A 27,476-nucleotide genomic window follows, 5' to 3' on the forward strand; every position below is an offset into this window, starting at 1 on the left:
TAAGTATCTAAACACAGAGAGCAATAGAGCATGGCATGGCATCAGCTAAAATATCCTGTTCTCCTCTTATGCCTTTGACCGTGAATTCTTGCATCAATTTAAAACTCACTTTATAACTTAGCTAGTACTGTCAATGTCAACTTATATGAAATTTGTTTTAATTTTCCAACGGACAGCTATAGACTTCGTACCTTAAACACCGTAAACACAGTATGTTTATTCCCGAAATTGGCTTGTCCAAACCTTATTGGACTAGTACCAGTTCTTGGTTTACATCCCCTAAAAAGATGATACAAGGCGGTCACGACTCACGAGTGCATGGCAGGTTTCAGTCAAGTACTTTAAATTACTTATGTACTGTGGTAGATAGACCTTACTCAACAAGCAAATTAACTTAATTTTTTTTATTACTATTTGAAAGTGTTAACCAGAAAAATAAAATGAAAAAGGTTGTTATAAAAATCTTAGACACAAGCAACACTCCTTCCCTCTCTTTCTCTGGGCACAATTTGGCAAAAAAATGTGGTGGTTGTACAAAATGTGTGGTGCCCATTGAATGTATTTTGATAATGTTGCTTTCTTGATCTGTATGACTATAGAAACTTAAACCTATACTGTCAAATTTTTGCAAGCTTATGCCAAGATCTAACCCGTCCAAATTGTCTATCAAAACCTTCAAGAAAATTCTCTCATCCTCATTTTCTCTTCCTTTCTTTATCTTTAAAGTCTTTTTTGTTAAGAAAACCTAGCAAACAAAGAACTTTGAAAAAATGATTCATTACAAAATCCCCTTTCCAAATCAGATCATGAACATGAACAAAGATAAAGAAACCTATTTTGAGGCATACTAGATAATGCCAAAATAGGGTCACTAAATAAAAAACAACATCACCCCTCATCCATCATTTTTGATAATGGCATAACTACTCTTATATAATTAGTATAAATGATTATGATTAGAATTGATTAATTACGAATTTTAAGGATTGATTAAATATTAAATTATTAGTGGTGAATTAGTAGAAAAATCAAATTTATGTGAGAGAGTTGGGATTTTTGAGAGGAAGAAGAAGAAGTGAAGAAAAAAAGCTTGGGTTTTGACTTTTCAGATTTTAGTGATTAGAAGTGAAATGTGTGATTCAAATCAGAGGTAAACTTCTATCGAGGTATAATTTCCTTTTATAAGTTGAATCTGCCAAAAAATTGAATTTTTAAAACTCAGATCTGCAGACCAGATGAACAGTTCGGCTTTAACAGCCGAACCTAGGTATAATTTCAAAAAAACAGAGGTTCGGCTCAAAAGTTTTCAGCCGAACTTCACTCAGAAACTGAATCATCCACTAGGTTCGGCTTGAAAAATTGAGGTTCGACTGGAAAATTGAGGTTCGGCTAAAAATATTGTAAAGTCGCATTAGCCGAACATAGTGTTTCTCTAAATCATACACTAAGTTCGGCTCAAAATTGATACTGCAAGATCAGCCGAAATGATCTTCTGAAAACCCTAATTTCATCTTTGAAATCATATTCTACCGATCAAACAAAATAAAATCAATCAAAAACAAGATGGGTTTGTTACGCATACATTCTAAAATACATCTAAGAGCAATTGAGATTTGGATTTCGCATTCCAACATCGCTCACTTCGATTCGTGTTTCCTTTGTTTGATTAGTTTCTTTATTGAATTGGAGTCCTAAATGTTTAAGTTTAAAGTTTATTTTGATTTTTAATTTTAAGTTTTTGAGAATAAGGGAACTATGACAAATTGAAATTATTTAGGGATATATAGGTAATTACACTACTTTTTGACACCCCTTATAAATCCACCCTAGATAATATAATGGATGAGTATGCCTCAAAAAAATGAGTATGCCTCAAAATAGGTTTCAAGATAAAGGGTGGTAGAAACTAGAAAGTGATCCCCAGTGCTTTAACCATGAGTCCATGACACTAGTACATTGCAAGTCCAAAGCCCATTTAGGCCAATCAAGAACAGGAAAACAGATATTAGGCCCATCAAGAACAGGAAAACAGATAAACAGGTAAAAATCCACGCTCTATTTGTTGGACGAGCATCCACAGATTCCACAGAAAAATAGACTTCAGATAGCAAGAAAGTACCACTCTTTGAATATGGCAAAATCTTAAGTTTTTTTTTTTTACAGAGATCAAAATCTAATTAGATTCCACCACTTTATCCCCAAGTTATATGAACCTCTATTTAATGCAGTTACACACTACTCTCCGGAAACTATTGTATGAAAGAGTGAGAAGGAAAGAAGAGTTACATGAGTTCCGTAATAACCTGTGAGGATAGGCGGTGCAAAAACATTTCCTAGATCTTTTCATCTCAGTTCTAAAGAAGCAAGAAAGAGGATTAAAGGGGTGGTAGTTAATGAAAATAACCAATAACCTGACCACCTACTTTTTGTTCAATGGCTTGTTCATGATCCAAAACGCCATTTGGAGTAGAAATCACAACATACCCCCACTGCATTATAGAAATAGAAGGAGAAGTTATTACAGATATGTATCACTATGAGTGGACAAAGTTCAAACAGTGTTGAAGTAAATCAATTAACAAGATAAAAGTGAGGGAAGTAACACCTGTCTTGTGGGAAGATTACGTGTTTTGTACTCTTCAATATCCTTCGCCTTGATGTCCTGCCTATGCATGAGAACCTTGCATTCTTTTATTCTGCCTTGCAGTTCGACAGTAATTGAACCCACTCTATGAGGATCTTGTACTTCAAAATCTTTGATATATCCTAGACAAAATATAAGCCGGTTAATGATGTTAATAGTCAACAAGTATGTATGCAAAAACTCTGTGCGCACTACCTTTCACAGGACATAGTGCGCTATAGATTATCTGCATGAATTTAATAAATCCTATAATTCTAATTTACAACTGCATTCTTGTAACACTAGAAATTGGAATCCAGCAGGAAAAGAAAAATGTAATGCATGATAAGAACTGCGAAGTAAATACTTCTAACAGAAGTTGAAAATCATCAAAACACAGAATCTGGATTTGAATTGACAATAGTTCTCCAATGCTACCAAAACAAAGAATTTCTCCACACAGAACAACCACAGAGATACACAGATTTAAGCTGCTTACTTCGAATTGGCTAACCAAAAATATCATTAGAAAGTAGAAACAAATGACTAATGTGTCTAGGACACCTTTAGTCACCAAAGCCCTTTGGATCAACAAAGCAGGTCCAATATACCAAGTCTAAGTCAATGTTTTGATTGGCTTTTGCAGTGTTCAACAGCTCAGTTAATGCACTTTTACGAATAACAATTTAGACAGCCAATCTCAAGCTGATGCAAGGATGATTTTCACTGTGAGCTAACGCACATAATAGGTAATATGTTGTGCAAAAACCAGGTTAGTGAACTTCTTGAGCTTCAATACCCATTTCAATTTTAAATGAGTGTACATGATGAGCAAAGTATTTGTGCAAAAATCAGCTCAGTGCACTTACTGACAGCTGAATAGCATCATTAACTATATATATGAGACACAAATTACTAGTTAATAGAGTATACTGTTCTCAGATTTTTTTTCGAAAATGACTTGTTGCTGGCCACTTATTAATGTTTTATGGTGTGGCAAGCTCGAGACCCTCAGATCATGACATTCACCCCAATGGGTTGTCCATCTCGAGGATCTAGAACATGTAGATGAAGGGCACGTCACTATCCACGTCAGACCGCGAGCAACTCGTGAGTAACAAATTAGTTGTCGCTTGGCAACTATTTGCTTGCGGTCTGACGTGGATGGTGATGTGCCTACCATCCACACGCCCTAGATCAACGGGATGGACAATCTTTTAGGAAGAACGCCATGATCCAAGGGTCCAGCACTGGCCATGTCTTAAACGCGAGTAGGCGAGCAACAAGCAGGTACCCGATAATTTTCAATGAAAAAGCCTTAGACCTATAACTAGACAGATTCAAAACAAAGACATGACATTCAGGATGCCCGTGCTGTACATATACTGGTAAAAAATCAATGCTAGTAGCCGCAGGTTCATTGAGAAAAAAGCTAGTATGTAAATAGGGCTGTGTCTTCTGGTAGACTAGTTCCTTCACCATTATACATCAATAAAGGGGCATTGCAGGAATCATAAGCGGATCTATCTGAATTCCTTCCTTGATGGCTACAATATGTTGCTTCTAGTGTCAACTGTGTCCATCCATTTAACTCACAAATGAGACCAATTTTTTTAACTTTAACCCTAACTAGGTTTAAAGAGTGCTGAGGTAGGTGGCTCCCCATGTGAGATCTCCATCCTACTCATTGCTCTTGGACTCAGATTCAAGGTCTAATTATGGGTTAGTTGTATCCACGACAGATGATTTTGTAATCCCTAATCTGTTTTCTCTCGCTGAAGATGAACAAAAACAACTCAAATATTATCAGTAACTATATATGGCACACATATTACTAGCTAACAGAACAGAGTAATCTCATATTTTTCAAAAACTATCGGGCATTCGCTTGGCTCTCGCCACTTATCACATTTTACAGATGTGGCAAGCCCTAGACCCTCGGATCATGGCACTCACCCCAACGGGTTGTCCATTCTGAGGATCTAGGGCCTGTGGATGGTGGGCACGTCACCATCCACGTCAGACCGCAAGCAACTCGTGAGTAACAAGCTAGTAGCCAAGTGCAGTCGGTCTTTTTTCCACCAGAATCTTAAATATGTTCCAATGTTTAACTAAAGGCAGCCACACTTGGCAGCTAGTTGCTAGCGGTCTGACGTGGATGGTGATGTGCCTACCATCCACAGGCCCTAGATCTTCGGAATGCACAACCCACAAGGGTGAATGCCATGATCCGAGAGTCCAGGGCTTGACATGTAATAAAATGTGAGAAGAGGCGGGTAACAAGCGAGTGCCCAATTGTTTTTGTGAATAAGCCTTGTACCTATAACTAAGGCTCGGGTCTTTCTCCAGATCAATTGTTACCCATCAAGAGTTCATCTACTTTAATATCACATTATAACACCATCAGATGCAGAATGACACAACAAACAGAAAATAACATGCATAAATATGCATGTATTGCAAACATACAACCTCTCTGGATGTATAAAAAATTGATACATATTTTTCACTTAATCAGTGTCTACAAAATGCACGAGTAAATATAGTCAAAAGGGATATAGTAACTCGCAATACCAGTTCCACTCAAAACAATACATAACCACATTATACTGAAGCCATGTTTTAAGTTCCAACTTTTCAGCTATGACAGTTTATAATAACCACAAAGCATATTTTCATACAGTCTATCTAAACTAACTGAAGATTGAACTGAAAAATATCCGTCTACTTCAATTTCATATACAAACATTCGCCCAAAACATGCACAAAGACATAAAACTTCAGAAACTAATGTGTCCGGGTGCATGGTTATATGCACATATAAATCCCCTCATACAAACTCCCCTCACACATATTTATTTTTGATTTAATCAGTATCTACCAATGTATAAAAATGCAGACTAAATTAAATTAGTCAAAGACTCAAAAGCCGATGAATAACTTACAATAGCTCTTCAAATAACAGGATGCTTCTGTTGTACACCCTAGTTACTCAAAAGAACAGGGGGTTAGTCGTGGGAGAGTCTGAGGGATTTAAATGTAGTTAAATCCCTGGGGATTTGGAGGGATTACAGGAGAGTCCAGGGATTTTAGGAGAGTTTAGGAGTTTAAGTCTTGGGGAGTTTGAGAGAGTTTTGAATTCCAAAAAGTTTTTAAAACCCACTGCATCTTTACCCTCTACCATTGTTAGGATATGTGTACCACCATAAACTCCAAGTCGAAGTTGCAAACCGGCCGCTGACACTAATAAACCAATATGTAAGTAGTTATGCTGTAACTATAGAGAATTGGACTGTTCGATGTGAAAAAGTACAACAAAACCGATCGGTCAATAAAAAATAAACTAGCATTTATGAAATGTTATTGCATAGGTACCGGTTATTTGATTGTCGAGGTTAAAATACAACAGACTAGTTTAAGAAACAGATCATACTTAACTACAAACAAAGTAATAAGTCTTTAGGAAAAAAGAAAATAAAAAAAAAGGCACAAAAGGATAGTACAAGAACAAATGAGTCGCATCTGTACAATTAATGGACACCTTCACATTCACGGTCTGAACAAAAGGATGTCAAGAAAATTATTGCAAGAACAAAATATTCTCTACCAGTGCTACCAATTCCACTCATTTTGCTGCGCAAACTGGTCTAAACAACATTGTTATGAACAACACTATTAACTTCGAGAGTGCAGAATGATTGTTATACGATGTGTGAGTCAAGCTTGTACTACAGCTTGAACAAGCAATGGTCAACAATGATCACAAGCTAGGAGCAAGTAAGGAAGAATGTCTGAAGTATTTGAATGATCTAAGAGCATGTCGTGAACTACCTTGACATCTTTATAGTGCTGCATTTAAAATCATTTTGCCAAAGAAAAGAATATGGGACTTTTGTATGACCATTACCCTGACAGTGATTTATTAGAGACGATAAATTAGATGCAAGTATGTAACTACTTACATGCTAAAGCCAGCTTCCCAGGTAGCTAAATTATAGCAGGTGAAAGATGGAAATGTTCATAAATCAAAGAATTACTAACTGATAATACTACTGATGCCTACTTATGTAGAAACAAAATCCTAACCAAACAAAGCCTATACACAAAATCCAGTACATGCGACCAAATTTTGTAATTCGAAAAGCTGCTTGCAAGGATGGTATCGTTTATATCAAGTTCATTCTCAAGGGGGCCAGATTCTTATGAATATTTAAACCCTAGACAGATCTTAAGAAATGAAAAAACCTTACCTTGGTCAAGCTTTTCCACCTCTTGTATATTTCAACAAACCCTATTCTCCTATTAAGCCAAGAAACTAAACTCCCCAACACAAATCTCTTCTTTTTTGAGAGATTTTGGTAAAGCTCTAATTACACATGAAACTCCCCCACATTATAAAATCCTTCTAGTTCCAGGGTTTTACCACTAACACGGATTTTAAGAGTCTTTCTCAAAGTCCCCACGACTAACAGGAGATTTAGGAACTCCCTTGAAATACTTTAAAATCATCCAAACTCTCCCACGACTATCCCATGTAAGTTTTGGCTCCTATTACATTCGGTTCAATTCCATCTGTATTAGTATTTCTTAAAAACCCTAGATTCAGAGAGATGTTAGAAACTCACATACACTACTTAGTGAAGTACCGAATATAGCAAGAACAAAAACAGAACATACCAAGAAGTAAACAATTACCTCAACAATATTTTTGCATTTGTTCGTTCTGCAACACTTTATTGATTAACACATCTACTAGACTTGATTATGATTTTATGCTTTCTCGTGACGTTAACTGTGTCATTTAGTAAGTACTTGGCCTTTCATGGTTTTTATCCAATTGTACGTGCAAATACCCAAGGAACTACAGGTAGTGATGTGTTTGTAATGGCTATTTCTCATCCTCAATAGGTTTTAGGAGTTTGCCAATTTACTCCAGCACAGTTGCAAATAGGAAATACAGGTAAGATAACACACCACCTCTCTACACGTTAGAAGATTAACTCAGTTAAAACGCCCATTATCATCAGGTTAATGTTTAACCTTCCAATGTCCCATTCTTGCATTTCAGTCAAGTTGCATTACAGGAAGTTGCATAGTTATAGTTTGGAGCTCTATGCTAAAATATGCAGCAACATTTCTACCTTAATGTGTCAAAGTTTTGGTTGCATTACAGGAAGTTACAATATTAACAGAGATAAAATTGCATTTATTCATTCCATTAACACTTGGTCAATTAACACATCCACCAGACATGATTATGATTCCAACTACGAAACCACAAACAGAAAGCATACCTATCAAAGATTAACAATAACACAACAAAGTAAATGGTTAGTAGTTAGTTACCTCGATGTTTCATGACATTGAGAAATGATGACATCAAACCAGATATAGGTTGCAAAGTTGCCGTAGCTCTACTTCTCCTCTCCGCGTTAACAATTTTACTCATTGCTTGATTCAATATTCTCCTACCCATTTCACCAAGCACTCTAGAAACAGAAACAAACCATAAAAACAAACATTGTTAATTTTCCATTGCTTGATTAATAAAGCAAGCTAAACAATGATATCAATACACTAAAGAAAAAACAAATTTTCCATGTAGCTACCGGAATCAGACTCAATTTCAAAAGCCCACAATAACCCTAAACCTAACAAAAACTAAATGTTCCATTGCAGTGTGGAATTCTTTTGCATCTGATGAGCTGGTTTGTGAGGTCTTAACCGTAAGACATAATACATGGAGAGGATTGATGCCTTCGTCCCACCTCTTAGTGGAAATGGTTGTTACCATAACTATCCTACAGAATCTGTTCATGTGAATGGCTTTATTTGTTGGCTGCATTTTCACTATCACAGCGAAGAACCATGTCTCATCCAATTCGACGTTGGCATTGAAAGATTCAAGAAGATAAACATACTGTGTCCTAAACCAATCTTCAGAGATAACTTCCATTATCGTCACAATATAATCGAGATAGATGGCAGATTGGCCCTGTTAGCTACGAGCTTAGGTATAGGGGACAGACCAACAAAGATGTATATATTTCATGAACAAGAGGAGAAAAGAAAGACAAACACTAGCAGTGGTCCTACTTGCAATTATTATTGGAGTAAAGAGGCCTTCTCAAACCATCCTTTTAATTGTAAACCAAAATGGGGTTATAGAGATCGACACATTCCAGGGACAGACTTGTTCATGGGAGACGCACAGATACGATTTCTCATTCTATTTCACCAAGCACTCTAATAAGCAGAAACAAACCATAAAAAAAACCTTGCCAGTTAAACCAATTTACCGGACTAATATCAAATCAAGCTACACAGTGATATCAATTCATTAAATGTTCCATTGTAGATATCAGAATGAACCCCAAATTCTCAAAAGCACACAAGAACTCTAAAACCTAAGAAAAACCCTAAATCCATACACACATGGATACAAGAAATCAAAACCAATAAAACCATACAATAGAATACAGAAGAGTAAATTCTAACAAAAACCCATTCCTCAAAATGAATCTAAAACCCTTAAGGTTGATTTAACAGAACGGAATCATAAAACCCTAAGTGTAGATAATCATTGATAATAGTGAGACTGAAAGAGATGGAACGAACCTTTGATACCGAGATTTACAGCTTCGGGAGAAAAGGATAAATGAGTGTATTTGAGGAAGGTAGGTCTCGGACTGTAATTGAATGGAGGTGATAGTTCTTAGACTGAAGGAGAATAACAAGGAGGAGGAGATGATTAGAAAACGAGAACCTTTCCGCATTAATGCATTATTATCGATTTAGCCCCAAAAAGAAACGTCTTTTTACATTTTTTTTTCTATTGGAAAAAAACGTTACAAGCTCCAGACCCCTGATGGGGAAAATTTTGGTTGCCGTACAAATTATAGGCCAAGACGTATTATTGGATCACTGGACATGTTGGATAGATAGGTCCAATTTGGGTTAAGAAAAGCAAATTCCAAATCACCATGGAAGATTTCTAGACACCATTCAGATTTTCTTTCATGGAGGTTGGCTATTCATTCCTCTGTAAATACTTTGAAGATTGTGAGTTACTTTAGCAATGGAGTTAACTCGCGATCTAAATCATCTTATTCGATATCGGATTCAGGGAGACTCAAATGTTAGACCGTTTTTATTTATTTTATTTTATGATGCCTAACTCGAGGTTTGACTCTGCCCATAGACCCGACGCTGAGTTATTTAAATCAGATACTGACTGCGATAAAAAAATTCTATACCTCAACTATTTTATTATTCTTTGAGTTGGATACAATGAGTCAAATTCAAATGTAAGACCAAACATTATGGTAAGGTCATTTTGCTTAGCTATAGCTTAATGTATCCAAGCAAAATGAAAGTGAAGGTGCACCCTATTATCGAGAGGGGCATTGCTTAGCCTATGGATACTGGTACCTTGTTCAGTAATAGCGGTTCGTAACCAAATAAAAAACTACTCATAGGTGTTTGCGGTTGGATAGACAATGGGCAAATAAGGACGAGGTGAGAGTTGCAAAACAAATATTAACATGTAACATCTTTATTGATCCATTTGGGAAAATTGCCTGGTACTTCGGGGAAAGGTGTCCCAGAAAAATTGATATAACTATAGTAATACTGGTGAACCCAACTATTGCATTCTTAAACATCGTTATCGAGTACATGCACGACGACCCTATTCATAATTCCTTGTCTTTTAATAATGAATATACGAAGTGGTGGAGTAGAAGATCAACCCGAAAATACTCCAAAATAATTAAATACGAAGGAAACTGATCGAGATGCGTATGGTTTGCAAGATCCTAATGTGTACATTTGTCACCCACACCTCGCATGAAATACACATATAAAATGAGTTGTTTTCTGTTGATCGTCACTTCTTCCCACATCCACCAGCTCCTTCTTCCCGACGATGATGTTCGGCCGTTCATGAGACTTATTGGAAATGAGTATTTGAGTGCAGTACAGGAACCCAACGCAATGTCAGTTGGGGAGCTCGTGTGAGTATCACTTGTCTTATTTATACTTTTATGTTATCTTTGTTGGGTTATTTGGTGTTGTCAAATCCATCCCAGAAAAAACTGTGCACCTCATATAACTCTTGTCAAAGTTATGAGCCAGCATGTACTGTGACTCGTCGGGAACCCAAGCCACTCTCGTGATTTAGGTGCATCTTCAACTTCCTTTGTACCAAACAATAAAGATGACCCGCTCTACCATTCTCAAAATACCTCTCACAGCATATGACGTACAAGATCAAAGTCATCAAGCAACCGATTATACAAGAGATGATCCGGAACCCCGAGCCATTCTCGTGATTCAGGTGCATCGTCAAGTTCCTTTGTACCAAACATTAAAGATGACCCGTTCTACTATCCTCAAAACAAGTCTCAAAATCCCCTTCAAAGCATATGATGTACAAGATCAAAGTCATCAAGCAACCGATAATGTGAGTGATGATCCATGGTTATCACAGTATCCGGGTTAATACCACCGTGGTTGAGTAAAATTACTTTAATCAAGTACCAACAAATATTTTTATTTAGTAACGCACTATTTTTAATGTTTAACAGATACTTTTTTGAATTCTACATACTTTGATAATTTCTTTATATAAACAAAATTATTTTTTCCAAAGAAATTATCCAAATATTGTATTCATTTGTTGAAAAAGAAACATACAACGATTTACCTAAGAGGAAGATGTTGGTCTTGTGCAAGGCATGGATAACGGTTGCAAAAGATCTAGTTCATGGATATCAATCCCGCAACGTTTTTGGATCAATATTTTTGAAGTTTTTTGAATACGATAATCGATAATGAAAAGGCTAAAACTAAACAAAGTCTTCAGACTAGGTTCAATTTCATCAACAGAGAGGTGAAACTTTTTGACATGATTCAGGCTGAAACTAACATACTTAATCATGGGATGGCGTATGAAGAAAGGGTGAGTATTTTTCCAAATCGAATGATTTGAGATATATTTGAAATAAATATATCTAACTTATTGTTCTGTAAATTTTCAGAATATTGCAGCTTGGTTAGAATATCATGAAGAGACGTACAAGCACGGATTTGAAGTGTGGTGAATGCTACGAACTCTTGAAATCAAATCTTCGGCACTAAAATCCTGAACAATGATTATATTTAAATACAATATTCAGATGTTAATCAAGTGTTGGGCATTACAATCTTGACGAATGATTAAATTTGAATACAACTTTTTTTATGTACTCTTCATCAGAAGTTAATTAAGAAATAGTACGTTGTTTGGGAAAATGTTAAAGTCGAAGCAAATGGCACTATTACTTAAATAAAAACAATGAAATTAACCTATTTAATAATTCAAATCTAACCTTAATAACTTAAAACTAACAATCTTGTAATTAGAACTCGTACAGGCGTTGTTGTGATGATGGGGTAGGTTCATTAAAACCTAACTGCATAGCCAAAATGGCTTTCTATTTTAATTCAAAGTATACTCTTGCATTTGGAGCCAACTTACTGAGATCCTTTTCCGTGATAAGCCTTTTACATCTCTCTAAATTGATATCAATTTTTTTCTTTTTTATTGCCAGCAAACACTACACCAAATCTAGGTTTTTCTAACAATAAGATTCCTAACTAATTTTATTTTGGTAACTCAAACAATCCATTATAAATCTAGTAACTCTTGTAGAGTGTTAGCAACTTAAGTAATAGTTACCATAATTAGAAATTAATTCATAAAAACTAAATAACTATTCAAAGTGTGAGATCACTAGTTATACATGTCTAACAAATTTTTTACTAAATCACTATTATAACTATTCCTACCCAAAATCAGATGTCTACTAAAATCAACCCCATCTTCATAACTATTTATCATTTTTATTCGTAACACACTTGTACATAGCTAACACCATGATTTATTTTGAAATTTAGAAAATGCAAAATAGAATTTAAGATTTTATAAGTCTTTTGTTTGGAACCAACTAATTGGGCTAGAACCCTGAAATAACCTAAACCCGGAACAAAAGTTTGGGAATCCAAAATTTCAGTCCATATATTTTTCCCAGCCACCGTCGACAGAACCAAGGATACCAAACCAAACTCGAACGCAACATAGGGAAATTTTTTTCATCTCATTCTATTTCAATCTCCTTCTGCACTTCAGATTGAAACCCATAGGAAGAGAAGAACCCAGTCAAACTCAAATGATCCTTCTTCGAATTAAACTCCAACTAAAGAAAACCGCATCTCATTCTTATGATTTCTCTCTACTCATCAATTTCATGGAATTTGAAGAGATGAAGGTGATTTATTTCCGATGAAATTCGTTGGTTATTGTTGCTAGTATGATTTCTCTTCTTCTTCTTTTTTTTCTTCTTCGATTACTCTTATTACAGTTCTTAAATTACGAACCTAGGGTTTAAAGGGATTTTTAAAATTGGGTTCAAATTGGGGGTTTATGATTGTTGAATCTCTTAGTTCTTTTCTGTTTAAGGTGGTTATGGTTTAAGATGAACGAAATAGGGATGAAACGTGAGATAATTTTGTGAAGATCAGAGAGTAGATGTTTTATACTTCCCTACTGCAATTATGAAATTAAGAAAATAATTTTTGATTCGTGATGGTTTACTCTATCTTTGTTGTCAGTGTAAATCATGATTATTGTATATTGTCTCATGTTGAATTAAAGAAATGGTTTAAAAAGGTTGCAGCAGCATTGGCAACTTTTTTGTGCAGTTTCTACAGGATGCTTATGTTAAGATTTTAGGGTGAATGTGTATTGTGGGAAATAGTTTGTAAGTTGAAGGGCGAAAGCCTCATTGTAACCTCAGTCATTGTAGGAAGTTGTAGATTATATCTGCCTATTCTGGTGTTTGGGTCGACTTCACTTTTTGATATGAATCTTTTAATACATGATCTTGTGCTGATTTAATTATCTGGTCGTAGAGCAATTTTTTCCGTAGGTAAACTTATTACTGGTTTTAAGAACTCGTTATCACAATTTGGGATTTTGAGCAGGATTTTTATTGTTGGCTTATAAGTGTGGAGCTTTGAGTTTAATGCTATTGTTTTCTAAAATGATGCAGTGCATTGGGATGTAATTTCATGAGCTTATTTGTTTGTGTCTGTATGCCCACGACGTTGCTTGTATGATCCATGATTTCCACTTTTGATATTTCATGCCCAAAAGACTAACCTACTCTGATAAGCAGAGCGTCCTTTGAAGGTAGCTATATTGTGGTAAATTTATTTTCATCTGACGAACAGAATGTGGAAATGGGTTTTGACCCTCTAAAGACCCTGTAAACAGGACTATCATTTGGCACATGTGTTTAATAGATATGCATTAAATGTATGAGTAATTTTTACCAGATGTTTGATTTTGGTTTATTTTTCCTGTGCTTATTTGATATAATACAAGAAATTTCATTCTAAGTGTTATTTCTTTTATAGGGAAAAGCTTCAACTCAGCAAAATGTCTTTTGTGCATTGGCTTGGAGTTGGTCTTCAATATCACTTCAGTCGAGCAGAGGTGCTATTGAATCTCAAGATCCGAAACGAGCCGTGCAAACCTGGCACCCACTTCATCACACTTGAAAAGATCAATGGTGAGGAGGAGAAGCTCTATAAAGAAATTAAGGTAATCATATATGATGACCATCTTTGACTGCTGTACATGTACCCTACAATGTTGTTTACCAAATGCAGTCGAATCCCTTCTACGCATATGAAGCCATCTCACTTGTATACTCGAACTGATCTCAAGCTCATCAGAAACAGTGTTCACTAAGAGGTTAGTTGTTATTCTCCTGGGTGAATGTGTAATCTATAACAGATCTGATGAGAGTGGTAAGGATGCTTTTATGGTAGTTGATGTCATCAGCCAGAAGATTGGTCTTTACTGCATACTTCCTAAAATTTTAAGTGACACAGAAGAGGTTTCCTTCGATTTCTCGAACAAGGTATGTTTTGGTTTAAAAGATTTATCTTCAATTTCATTTTTCCCATTGCACTCTTCGTAAAGATTCTTTAGTCCTATCCTTTTACTGTACCTATTGTCCCATTGGCAATCGTAAAGTAAATGTTGTCGAACTGCCATAGACACCCAAACCTCTGTGTACATGTGCCCATTTTTATTTTTATTTTTCCTTGCAGGAGTCCGTCCAGTTTATAGAAAATCTTGCATGCCTGTACAATTTGATACATTACGTTTCTGTAACACCAAACAACTGTGACTTCTTGACTAATACATGAGCAATATTTAGTGTATGCTGAATCCACATTGTTTTGTTATGTTTAATCAACTGAGGAGAGTGGATTACGGAAGTTAAACTTGCAAACTACTATTTACTTTATACTGATGATTTCCCATTTGTCGTCAGTCCTGGTCCTAGTTCTAGATCAAGTTTATTAAACATTTTGTTGTTTGGTGCTGCTGTTGCTGGTGAAACTCTTGATGTCAGTTGGAGTAACATTTTATCTTCCTCCACATTGCAACTGATAATGATGATGAATACAACCTTTTCTCCGCTCTTTTTTTCTTCTGTTTCTAGAGAGAAAGAGGAAATGGGGTTTTTATTGATAGACCGAGAGAATGTTGTTCAGTCATTCATGGGCATTGGAGCTTGATATGATTATGTTAGAATATTCTCTAGTTTATACTAATCTTTGCTGCTTGGTTCTTTGTCTTGTTCTTGTTTTAGTAGTTCATGTTCAGTTTTTTTTTGCTTTTCTATTTTATGTAGAAATTTTTCAATTTGGTTGTATTGGTAGGAGGATTTCAAACAAAGAGGAGCAACTCATGGAATTTGCTGAGGGAAGTGATAGGAGTTTGCAGAAAGTGATGTACCTAATGGAAGTGGTGGTGGCATTATGTACTAACCAGGGGTCTGTATTCAGTTTTCTTCGGGTTTATTTAAAACTTGCAGACTAGTATTTTTTTTTATGTTGATGTTGGTTTCAATAAGCGCAATGTTGTTCTAAGTGACTTTTATAGAGCAATAAAAAAATATGTTAATTGTCAAGATTTTAACTAGCTGTTCATTGTTTATTTGGAGTAAGTTAGAGGAAATCTAAAGCTGCTGGTAATAAATTTGTCTTGAAATGAAGGATACATGATTTGTAAAACAAATTTTTTTAAAACAAATTTATGGATGCCAAAGAAAAGATTTACCTTGATCAATAGTATTATGAACCTCATTCGTTATAATTAGTGAAAAGGAAATACATCTTCGGCTGATCACTAATGTAAGAATCTCATTTGTTATAATTTATTATCGAAATTTAACCAATATTGTTTATCGGTATAATCCTCAATTTGTCAGAAGTTAAAATTATAATCTTTAGAACGAATGTTCATTCTTGATCAAATACAGAATTTCATTCGTAACAACGAAATATCCGAAGCGTATAAAAAAATCGAATTCGAGTCTACCGATGAGGAACTCGAAACTGCTGATTTGTACACTTTTATTTCTTCGGTCTCGTGTTATAGATGGATTCCCGATTATAATTTAGACCGACCTTGTTATGCGAAACCTACTATTTGATTCAGACAAGTGCATTATATATCTTTCAAGACACGAGTTTTGTGTGTTGTTGTCCAATGAAAACCCAAAGCTTATAAGAAAATTAGATCCGAGTCACTGAAACAGATGAGAACTCGAGATCAACCGAGAATAGCCACTGTGTAATTGCATCGAACAGGTAACCTTTGGATTGAACCAACTGTAACCAAAAAGAGTTCTGTAAAATCATTTTGAGGACAGATTTTTTGTTTAACGAGCTTCAAACAGAGTTCAGTAAATAAATTTTGAGGAAAGGTAACCCAATATTTGATTAATGGAATTAACTTATTATATTTTGATGAAATTTTGAAAAGTTAGGACTTTATGATTTAATCAATTTTAAGTGTCAGCTTATAATTTCGAGTAGTGTGATCTGTAACTGTAAGCATAATCCTCTTGACTTGTTTAAATTAGATTCCCTGTCAGCCATGTAATGTACGATCCTCATGGTTCTAGATAGTGCCAGCTTATAATTTCGAGTAGTGTGATCTGTAACTAAATATACAATCCTACCAAAAATGAGAGTATTTTCGAAATACAGAACTTTGGATTTTGGTCTTATGAAGGTTCAAAAGAAACACACTTTTTTTCAAAAGAACACACTTGTGTGTCACCTTTTTCTCTAAAACATCTAAACAACGATTAATTTGAAGCTAAGATTTCGGTGACATGTTCCTAATATAAAAATATACAATCCTACCAAAAATGAAAGTATTTCGAAATACAGAACTTTGGATTTTGGTCTTATGAAGGTTCAAAAGAAACACACTTCTATTCAAAAGAACACAGTTGTGTGTCACCTTTTTCTCTAAAACATCAAAACAACAATTAATTTGAAGCTAAGATTTCCGTGGCATGTTCCTTATATAAAAATATACAATCCTACCAAAAATGAAAGTATTTCGAAATACAGAACTTTGGATTTTGGTCTTATGAAGGTTCAAAAGAAACACACTTCTATTCAAAAGAACACAGTTGTGTGTCACCTTTTTCTCTAAAACATCAAAACAACAATTAATTTGAAGCTAAGATTTCCGTGGCATGTTCCTTATATAAAAATATATAATCCTACCAAAAATGAAAGTATTTCGAAATACCGAAATTTGGATTTTGGTCTTATGAAGGTTCAAAAGAAACACACTTCTGTTCAAAAGAACACAGTTGTGTCTCACCTTTTTCTCTAAAACATCAAAACAACAATTAATTTGAAGCTAAGATTTCAGTGGCATGTTCCTTATATAAAAATATATAATCCTACCAAAAATGAAAGTATTTCGAAATACAGAACTTTGGATTTTGGTCTTATGAAGGTTCAAAAGAAACACACTTTTGTTCAAAAGAACACACTTGTGTGTCACCTTTTTCTCTAAAACATCTAAACAACGATTAATTTGAAGCTAAGATTTCGGTGACATGTTCCTTATATAAAAATATATAATCCTACCAAAAATGAAAGTATTTCGAAATACAGAACTTTGGATTTTGGTCTTATGAAGGTTCAAAAGAAACACACTTTTGTTCAAAAGAAACACATCTATATCAATCCGTATGAGAATGCATAACCAATTTTCCACCGTTCAAAAACCTCCACAATCCGTATGAGGAACCGAGGATCAATCTGCACCGTCCAAAATTTTATACAAAAACCAAAAAAATTTCTCCTCTCACTTTCCTCTTTCTCTTCTTTCCTTTCTCTTTCTCGGTTGTTTTCCTCTCTAACTCTCTCTCACACACTCTGTACTATAGATTACTTAATTGCTTAGCGATGGCAAATGGAGAATGATTTGGGCGTCGTTAAGACTTAAAGCACAGAGATTAAGCCGGATCTAGGGTTTGTATAATCTTCTCTTAAATTAAATCTGTAGAAATTAACCTTTTTTTTTCATTATTATTTCATAGTTTTGAACGATTGGAGTGTGTTTTATGCGGATTTTAACATTTAATTTCATATTTCTAAAGATGGGTTTCCATACCAGATTTTGTCGACATCAAGGAATTGGGATTTTCTGGTAACTTTTTTTTTCCCATTAGTTCTCGTGGTTAATTAACTAGGATTTCTGGTGGTGACTTAGTTTATTGAATAGTGCAGATGTTGCACGAGTCTTTTGCTGAATCATTTGGGGGAAAATGGCTTGGGGCTAAGGAAGATGTTGCTTGTAGGATTAAGGAGTCTTTCTGCTACTTAACCTTTCTCACTCCCGGTATAGAAGGTGATGAACAGAGTAGGCTTTCAGATGAATCAATTAAGCGGGGAATTAGTGAATAAATTGACTGGACTTGCAGCAAGTAATTTATGGATTGTATCTAGGGAAATTATTTATTTTTCATTACAGTAAGTGAACATTATTATTGCTTCTCTTGCTTGGTTAATTTACATAGTTGTTGCAACTTTGTTTTGTTTTCGTTTTGTTTCATTCTGTTTTAGGATAATTACTAGTTTTCATTAGTTGTTTATTGGCATTAGGGATTTGGTTAAGTTGCAATTTCATTTTTGATGTGTGTAGGCCTGTCACGGAGACCTGGCTTTCGGGATGTATGCATGGGATAAGGTTTTTTACTCATCATCAATGCAAAATCATTTAATCCCCAGTCGATGGATTTGATATGGACATATTGCAATTAGCGGAGAGGTTGGTTTTGACTTGAAGTGTCTGTTTTTGACTAATTGTTTTTTTTTATGTTATGTACCTGAAAATTTTTCGCGCTATCTTGTTAAATTAAATAGCGCGGATAGAAACGGTGAGCTTATGGTTCCACCTTCAGCTATAAATGCGGCTTACATTTCCTGCGTCTGCAACTCGAGTTAAGGTTAGCATCAATCATGCTTCATGGTTATATGTTCTGTGATGCTACTCTAGATGTGTTGATGATAATTTATCTATTTTTGTTGGATACTGAGTGGTTTGAGGCAGTACGCCCTGTCCTAAGAGAGATGGCTCTTGCTGGTCTTGTTCACCTGGATGCAAAGCAAGAAGCAAGTTACCCAACATATATTTACTTTGTTGCTCAAAGTTGTAGGAAAGAGTGAGTTAAATTATCTCGCTTAGATTACTTACTTTCAATAGGGTACAAACTTCACTATCTAGATATCTGCATAATGTGCTTGGGTTTTGATCATTTTTGTTACATAGGTGCTCCTGAATTATCTAAAGAAGCTGCTGGTGTTTGCTTATGGTCATTGAGTCAAAACACATATATTTACAAATAATGGTAAGGAATTCTTGTTGCTCCTGCAGTCTGTATCAATTTGCTAACTGATCATTCTACTTTTAATAGTGAGTTGGTTTTAGTTTATCCGAGATATTGGGATCTCTAAAACATGTGCGACTGCAGGACAAGGTGTACTTAAAAAGCTGGCGAATGAATGATTGCAGCACTCTACTAGATACATTATTTTAATTCGAATCAACTACTCAGTCTACGCAGAATATCATATTTAAAAGATTTATCTTGTTTATATTGACAAGTCAGGAATTCTTGATATCGCAAACCTTGTTGTCTTTGATGCAGAAATACATCATCCCACGGCTTGCAAATTTCTATGCTAATTCCTGGTTCTATCAGATATCTAAGGTACCCGATTTCAATTTGTATATTAATTTGAGTACTTATGCCCCTGCAAATTAGTCTTAGCTGCATGTTTGATTACCAAGCTGTTTGTTGCTGCTATTTTCAGGAAAAACTTCCTGTGCATAAAAGATTTAATGTTTGAACGCAGGGATTACATGGAGACTCAAATGTTGCACACCCACCATCCGAGCGGTCATATGTAGTGTACTTTTGATTTATTAATGCATGATGTAACCTTTAGATAGAATTACACTGATAGAAGTAGGTTGTTCATTATATTTTCCTAGTGTATCAACCTTGTAATTTAGTGAATGGTTGCATAAATTCACTGGATATGAATATGAATATATGGATGTAATTGTAATTTCACAAACAAGAATGATTATAAATTTGCAGTTTCATAGTTCGAATTTGAGAATATACTGCCTGACAATTTCAGGTGATCGGAACCTGGCTTTCTCAGGTGACCGGAACCTGGCTTTCTCAGGTGAAATCCCTGTCCGGAATCACCTGAAAGGGCCTCTTTTTTTTAATAAAATATAACAATTTCCTAATGGAGTAAACGTGTTACTGAATTTTGGAAAACTAAACACTTGTCATATCTTTAGTGGTCATTTTAATAGTAATAGAAAGAGTTAGCAATGGTAATAACACAAAATTTACATTACAAAGTAAATATGAAGTGTAAAATGGAAATAGTTAGGGTAAATATTGTAATGGAAACAACGTGTTAACCAATTTAATTTTCCTAATGGATTAAAAGAGTTAGATAGAATACTAACACATTATATAACTGCTCCATAACCATTTTTCTTAGTTAGGGAAATTAGCTTTTATTTTTCCCTAATACTTTATTTCTATTACAAAAACTTGGATTTGGTGTAGTGAAATTTTGCATAATTTAGTTTTGCTTTTGTTGATGAGGTGCGATTGCTATTGACCTTGTGTAAGAAATCAACAAGGTTACTGGGCGCTGATGAGTGCTAAAAAGTGCATATTTCTATATATTTTTCTTGGCATTTAACTCATCTTTTGTGCATTAATTCTACATTTTATCCCATATTCTGTATTTTCATTGTTTTCAAGAATAAATATTTTTATTAATTAATTTTGCATTTTTAGGTTGTAAATAAAGTTTGGATGAATTGCGGAGTGAAAAGAGCAGAAAAGTAGTGAAAAGTCGGGAGGAATTACGCAAGGAAACCTCGAGGAATGTTGTGCACAAGACCAAAAGGCTAGAAATGGGCTTGACAAGGAAGAATTGTTCTTAAAGAAGATATGGGCTTGGCATACCCAAGGCCCAAAACCCTCACCCAAACCCATTTCCAATATCCATACCCGCCTTCATCTTCAGCCGTCAGATTGGATCATCTCAGCATCCTACGGTCGCTTCATCATAGTTCATCAAAGTCTGAAGCTCGTGTCTAACACTACATCACCTAACTCCATCTTGAGCCGTCAGTTTCGTTGTATCAGGCATCCGACGGTCGATACCAGACTCTTCACTTGTAGCCGTTAGATCAATCTATCATTTCCACATCCCACGGCTCAGCTTCGCGTATCATCGGGACTTGATGCATCCGCTCAACACCTAAGCACCAAATACCTATACCCTAACCCAAACACACCTTAACCCTAAAACTATCGGCTTCTCCTTCTTCTCCCCCTTTCTTCTCCTCTGCAACTCCACGACCACCACCTGCTCCGCCACCAACTCCTTCTCAATCACCACAACCACCACCATCTCTTCTCAAATCATCATACACACTCGACCCATCACCTATATCACGTTCTAATCTCTCTCAAACAACTAATTTCGCCTATTCTCTCACCACTGAACCCTAAGAGTGAGTTGGTGAAATTAGTTGATGATATAGATCAATTGGAGGCGTGGGAAGCATCAGAAGATCGTAAGGAAGCATGGGTGAGAGCTATCAAGAGTTTGCAGTGATTAGGTAAACCTAATTTCTATTTCTTCTAAACCCTAATTTCATAATTTGGTGATAATTGGGGGAATATGATTGTACGTCTAATTGAAGCATGGGTTGATTGATTGGGTTGTTATCAGTAGGTTAGGTGAACCAATTTTGGGTTTAATTGTATTTTTTTACAAACCCTAGTTTTGCTGTTAATTGGGGATTTTTTGGGATTTCCATTGTATGTATAAATAGGGGTCTTTGGGTGTTGTAATGGGATATGCCTGGGCTAGTCAGTGCTTCACCCAAGAGGACTGGAATAGCCAGTGCCTCAAGGGTTAGTTCTTAGTTTAAATTATTTTGTAAATTTCAATTGTATTTGTCCCATCCATGCTCTGATCTTGTTGTGCTTGAACTGTCTAGGATTGAATATCCTTTTAGGTTGTTAAAACACTAAGCAAGCTTCTCTGCGGGTAGTTGCAGTGTGAGAGCCCCAACTACTACTAGGATTAGATTCATCTTAGTGTTCTTAGTAATCTTTCTAGACCAACCCTTAGATGAACAACCGGCTTTGAACCGCAACTGTCATCTAGTTATTCAGAGAGCCTAGAAGCTGACTGATAACTAACAAGGGACAAGAACATAGTTGGAGGACTTAGCTTAGGAAAAGGGTGGATTCAAGATCCTAGTCCCTTCTATACTTCACTGCCTTTGTTTCTTTATCACTGCCTGTGTTACTGCCTTGGTTTCTTTGCCACTATCACTCTTTGTCACTGTCACCACCTTTGCTTCTTACTCACTGTCATCACTTAGCTTAGCTAGAATAGCCTATAAAACTTAAACTTACACACCCTAGTCCCTGTGTATTTGCACAAGCTACAATCGACACCGTGCACTTGCGGTATGACCATGTAGGCTTCCCTTATACTCTTATTTCATACATCTTTAAAGCCTACCAAGTTTTTGGCGCCGTTACCAAGAAAAAAAAATTGTGCTCTTGCTTTCTGTTTTCAAATTTAGCTGTAATTTAGTTTAGTTTAGTATTACTGTTTGTAGCTTAGTGTAACTGTTTTAGCTGTAACTTAACTTAGCTATATTAGTGTAACTGTCTTTACCTGTAACTTAGATGTAACTTTAGCATGTAACTGTAGTTCTGCATCTCCTGCATCTGCATACCTGCATCATCTTCATTTTAGCTGTAACTTAGTTCTACATTCATCTTGCATTTGCATATGTGTCTGCCATCATAACTTGCATTCCTGCATCCTTGCTCTGCAGCCTTGATGCATCTGTAGCATTGCCCTGTGGCTTTGCTCATTGCACCTGTAGCCTCATAAATGGTGTGAAGAAAAAAGACTGCTCACAACTTGCCTGCAAGTATACATGGATAAGTTGTAGCTAGTGGGTAAGAAGGGTCAGTTCCACAGGGATTAGGAGGTTGTAATTGAAGTTGGGCTAAGCTAGGCAGTGGATGCAAGACAAAGGTAACAGTGAAGTAAACCAAGGCTATGAGCCAAGGGCAGAGGAGAGCAGTGCACTATATCCAGTGCACAGCAGGATTGGAGTTGCACAAATTAAACCAAACAGTAAAGAAACACTTAAGAAGGCAATAAGCAAAACAGAGAGAGAGTTACAAATGACTGTAAAATGAGATTGTGGGATAAACTAAGGCTCTGAATCCACCTAATGACCTAGCCAGATAGTGTAGTTCTAGGTTAAATTCCTGTCCCTAATGGAGCTAAGTGATAATTCAGGCCTGCCTAAGTTCCAGGGCATACAAACATGGAATGGAAGGATGATCAGCTTGCTCAACTGATTCACTCCTAGCATTGACTGTCTTTTAACAGGTCAGTCAATCACAAGCACAGTTGAGCACTAATCTCCCCCCATTTCTCAATCAATTCAGTTTACAAGAATTACAACCTACACTCCACCACCCAACTGTGCACTAAGGCTTCATCTAACCCTTAGCTAATGTGACTTAGCTCATGGCTAACATGTTACTAACAGCATACATAAATAATGCAAACATAATTCCCAAAAAAAAAATCAACTGATGAACAAGTTCCACACATACACTGTTGCTAAACAGAAATTTGAGAATTAATGCAATAATTTGTTCCTGGCTAGCCCAGAGAGCTTTTCTACCACACCCCTATCATCCATTTATAGTTTTTACAAGGAAAATACACTTCTACAAACCCTAATTGGAAAATCCCCAAATTTGAAAATTAGGGTTTCGAGAAATTAATGAAATTGACTCACCCTCTGATGCAATTGGACTCAACCCATGCTCTGAATCGTCCTTATGCTCCCTCCTGAGTCTTCTGCTACCATTAATTTCCCTAAATCGAGATGTTTTATCAACCTCACCTAGGGCAGTTGATGAGAGAGGATAAAACAGCTAGGTTTAGGGGGATTGTTCTGTCGGGTGATGGTGGAGGTTATGGTGATGGTGGCAGAGGTGTGGGGATGGAGAGTGTGGTCGAGCTGGTGGTGGCGACAATGGCAGGGGGTTGCAGAGTTTTTTTTTGGGGAAGAAGTGGTCGACTGATTTTGGGGAGAGGGGGGCGTTTGGTAGAGGTGTAGGGTGTTTGGTACTGTAGTGTTGGGGGTTGCAGCGAGGGGTGATGTTTCGCGATCTGGTCCGTAGGATGTGACGATGGTAGGTGGATCCAACGATGAGATGGGAGGCTGTGGTAGCGACCGTCGGATGGAGGAATGCAACGAAAAGGACGGCCCAAGATGGAGATGGGCGTTGCGATGTAAAGCGGGAGCTTCGGAGTTTGATGTGCGATGATGGAGCGACCGTAGGATGCTGAAATGCTTCGATCTGACGGCTGAAATCCGATACGGGCTTGGGTAGTGGAAATGGGTTTGAGAAAGGGTTTTGGGCCTTGGGTATGCCAGGCCCATAACTTCTTTAAGAACAATTCTTCCTTCTTGAGCCCATTTCTACCCTCTTGGTCTTGTGCACAACATTCTTCGCGGCTTCCTTGCGTAATTCCTCCCGGCTTTTCACTACTTTTCTGCTCTATTCCGCTCCGCAATTCATCCAGACTTTATTTATTACCTAAAAATGCAAAATTAAGTAAGAAAAAATATTTATTCTTGAAAACAATGAAAATACAGAATATGGGATAAAATGTAGAATTAATGCGCAAAAGATGAGTTAAATGCCAACAAAAAAGGATAAATAAATACAATATTTGGCACTCATCAAATACCCCCAAACCTGAATTTTACTTGTCCTCAAGTAAAACAAAACTAAGGAAATCCTAACTATACCACTGTCGCTGGTCTCTCGAATGCATTTAGCGTATGCACTAAGCCTTTTAAACCACTAAGTGTCCCTAGTGGACGAGTTGAAGTCTCGTGAAGGTTTGCTTAGAACGTACCTACAAAGTTCTAGGTCAAAATATAAGCTCAGATTCCATCAAATGTGACATGTGCAGACAGTAGAGCTCACAGCAAAATGGAGATGTCAATCTAGCTATCAAGGCACAATCCTAGCACTGATAACAAATAAAGACATGTGATAAGAGTGTAAAGTGTATCTACACATGTGTAAAGAAAGATCTGAAGTTATGACTAATCACCAAGAGATAGTTTCTCAGGCTAAGAACTGAGGTCGAAATCTAGCTAGCTGTCCGGACTTTACGAGAATTGTGAATGAGTTGGAGGTATTTCACAATTACTCGCGTTGTACATCAATGGCATACACCCTCCTTGCTTATTACAATGAAACAACAAGATGACTATTTACATGACTCTTATTTACATTGACAATCTCTTTTTATTTTTGGAACAAGAGATGATGGAATTGATAAATACTTGATTTTTTTGTATTTTTCTGATATTTTTTTTTTCTGAATATATACATCGTTTTTTTTTTTTTTTTTTTTTTTTTTTTTTTTTTTTTTTTTTTTGGGACACTTTTGATACATACAAAAGGAAACAAAAATTACATGACACTTTGCAAGAGGTAGCCCTTTTTGATGCACCCAGTTAAATTCGATGGTTGTCTTTCTTAATGTAACCTCCACCTTCTATCCCAACCAACCAAAGAACAAGCTAGTCAAGTTTCGTTCAGTATTCTAAAGTGATTGGCAATCGTAACTTCCTATCCAACACCTTGAAGATCGAGGCCATACATGTATTGGTAGATCGTGCGCGTGCAAATTTCTTATCACTATGTGAATTGTGCTAGAATCAGGGTGCCTAAATATCTAGACTAAGACTCCTAATAAAATACATATTTGCACAAGAGTCAACATTTCAAGGTAAATGAGCTCCATTTTTTATGATTTTTCATTTTTTAATTTTTTATTTTTGATTTTTTTTTTTTTTTTTTTTGGAATTTTTCAATTTTTTCAAAAAGAAGGAGTTCGTTTTCAATTATGGCAATTATCATGGTATCTACTCTATACCCCCAAACCTAAACTAAACATTGTCCTCAATGTTTCAAAACATGGAAAGAATTATAAAACAATATATGAAAGGAACATGCTGAGTAGAGTAAAAGGAGAGAGAATACCCGATTGTACGGCGAAAGCTCGATTAAAACTCCGTTATTCAAGGCAAAAATCCATCATAGGGTCACAATGGATGAGCACAAAATATATACAAAAGGAAATTTAACTAACACATTATCTACAAGAAAATTTGGTTTTTAATGGGATTGGACTTTTTGGAAAATTTGGTTTTGTCGGGAGACATTTGGTTTTGGATGGGAAAAAGAAAATTTTGGTTTTTAGGGAAACATTTGGAAAACTTTTTGGTTATTTAGGGAAAGAGTGGACCAGTTTAGTCCACATAGACCGGGTCCTCCAGGTTGGTTGTTTCAATGTCGGGTGGAAATGGCTCAAGGAATGGCTTTAATCTCTGCCCGTTGACTTTGAAAACGTTCTTGTTGGAGACATCCTCCAGCTCTACAGCTCCATGAGGAAAAACTGTGCGTACTAGGTACGGACCCTTCCATCTGGAACGCAGTTTTCCTGGAAAAAGATGTAATCGGGAGTCATACAAAAACTTTCTGACCAGGAGTGAAGGATTTGCGCAGAATACGCTTATCATGAAACATCTTCATCTTCTGCTTATATAACTTGGCACTATCATAAGCCTCATTTCTCAATTCTTCCAACTCGTTGAGTTGAAGTTTCCTTTGAATTCCAGCTTCGTCCAGAGAGAAGTTCAGCTCTTGATTGCCCAGTAGGCACGATGTTCTAATTCCACAGGTAGATGGCACGGCTTTCCATACACTAGACGATAGGGGGACATGCCAATTGGTGTCTTATAAGCTGTTCTATAGGCCCACAAAGCATCATTCAATCTTAATGACCAATCTTTCCTAGACGGGTTGACCGTCTTCTCCAGAATGTGCTTAATTTCCCTATTAGAAACTTCTACTTGTCCACTAGTCTGAGGGTGGTACGGAGTAGCAACCTTGTGAGTTATGCCATACTTGCGTACTAAAGACTCAAAGTACTTGTTACGAAAATGTGAACCGCCGTCACTGATGATAGCTCTAGGGGTACCAAAACGTGCAAATATGTTTTCCTTTAGAAATGAAAGTACCACCTTGTGGTCATTTGTTCTGGTTGCTATGGCTTCTACCCACTTAGAAACGTAATCAACTGCGACTAGGATGTACAATCTACCGTCAGAAATAGGGAATGGACCCATGAAGTCGATCCCCCAAACATCAAAAATCTCCACAATCAAAATGGGGTTCAATGGCATCATGTTTCTCCTCGAAATGCTTCCTAGCTTTTGACAGCGTTCACAAGCAAC

The 27,476-nt window shown here is 36.2% G+C and overlaps 1 protein-coding gene and 1 long non-coding RNA gene across 6 annotated transcripts; one reads left to right on the plus strand and one right to left on the minus strand.

Moving 5' to 3' along the window:
- Positions 1-2,038: 2,038 nt before the first annotated feature.
- Positions 2,039-9,499, minus strand: LOC113313362 (40S ribosomal protein S15a-5-like). Its single transcript, XM_026562124.1, has 4 exons — positions 9,242-9,499; positions 7,970-8,112; positions 2,606-2,766; positions 2,039-2,489 (listed from the first exon to the last, which is right to left on the minus strand). The coding sequence occupies exons 1-4, from the start codon at positions 9,397-9,399 to the stop codon at positions 2,391-2,393; spliced, it is 561 nt and encodes a 186-aa protein (XP_026417909.1). The 5' UTR covers positions 9,400-9,499; the 3' UTR covers positions 2,039-2,390.
- An 8,371-nt stretch (positions 9,500-17,870) lies between these two features.
- LOC113308050 lies at positions 17,871-20,182 on the plus strand. Of its 5 annotated transcripts, none has more exons than XR_003339455.1 (8): positions 17,871-18,028; positions 18,157-18,206; positions 18,282-18,529; positions 18,702-18,827; positions 18,923-19,221; positions 19,329-19,407; positions 19,708-19,770; positions 19,874-20,182. It is a non-coding gene; the product is annotated as an uncharacterized LOC113308050 (long non-coding RNA). The 5 variants fall into 5 exon arrangements; XR_003339453.1 differs by having other exon boundaries at positions 18,287-18,529; XR_003339454.1 differs by having other exon boundaries at positions 18,287-18,529; positions 19,916-20,182.
- The last annotated feature ends 7,294 nt before the right edge of the window (positions 20,183-27,476 follow it).

This window comes from Papaver somniferum, chromosome 9, assembly GCF_003573695.1.
Source record: "Papaver somniferum cultivar HN1 chromosome 9, ASM357369v1, whole genome shotgun sequence".
NCBI classification, from domain to species: Eukaryota; Viridiplantae; Streptophyta; class Magnoliopsida; order Ranunculales; family Papaveraceae; genus Papaver; species Papaver somniferum.

What these genes read in the sequence shown, in the direction of transcription:
- LOC113313362 (XM_026562124.1), bottom strand. Translation starts at nt 9,399, where the DNA reads ATGCGGAAAGGTTCTCGTTTTCTAATCATCTCCTCCTCCTTGTTATTC. An exon ending in TGTAAATCTCGGTATCAAAG is followed by an intron (nt 8,113 to 9,241) that starts GTTCGTTCCATC and finishes TTCTGTTTCTAG; the next exon opens with AGTGCTTGGTGAAATGGGTA. An exon ending in CAATGTCATGAAACATCGAG is followed by an intron (nt 2,767 to 7,969) that starts GTAACTAACTAC and finishes TATTTTGTCTAG; the next exon opens with GATATATCAAAGATTTTGAA.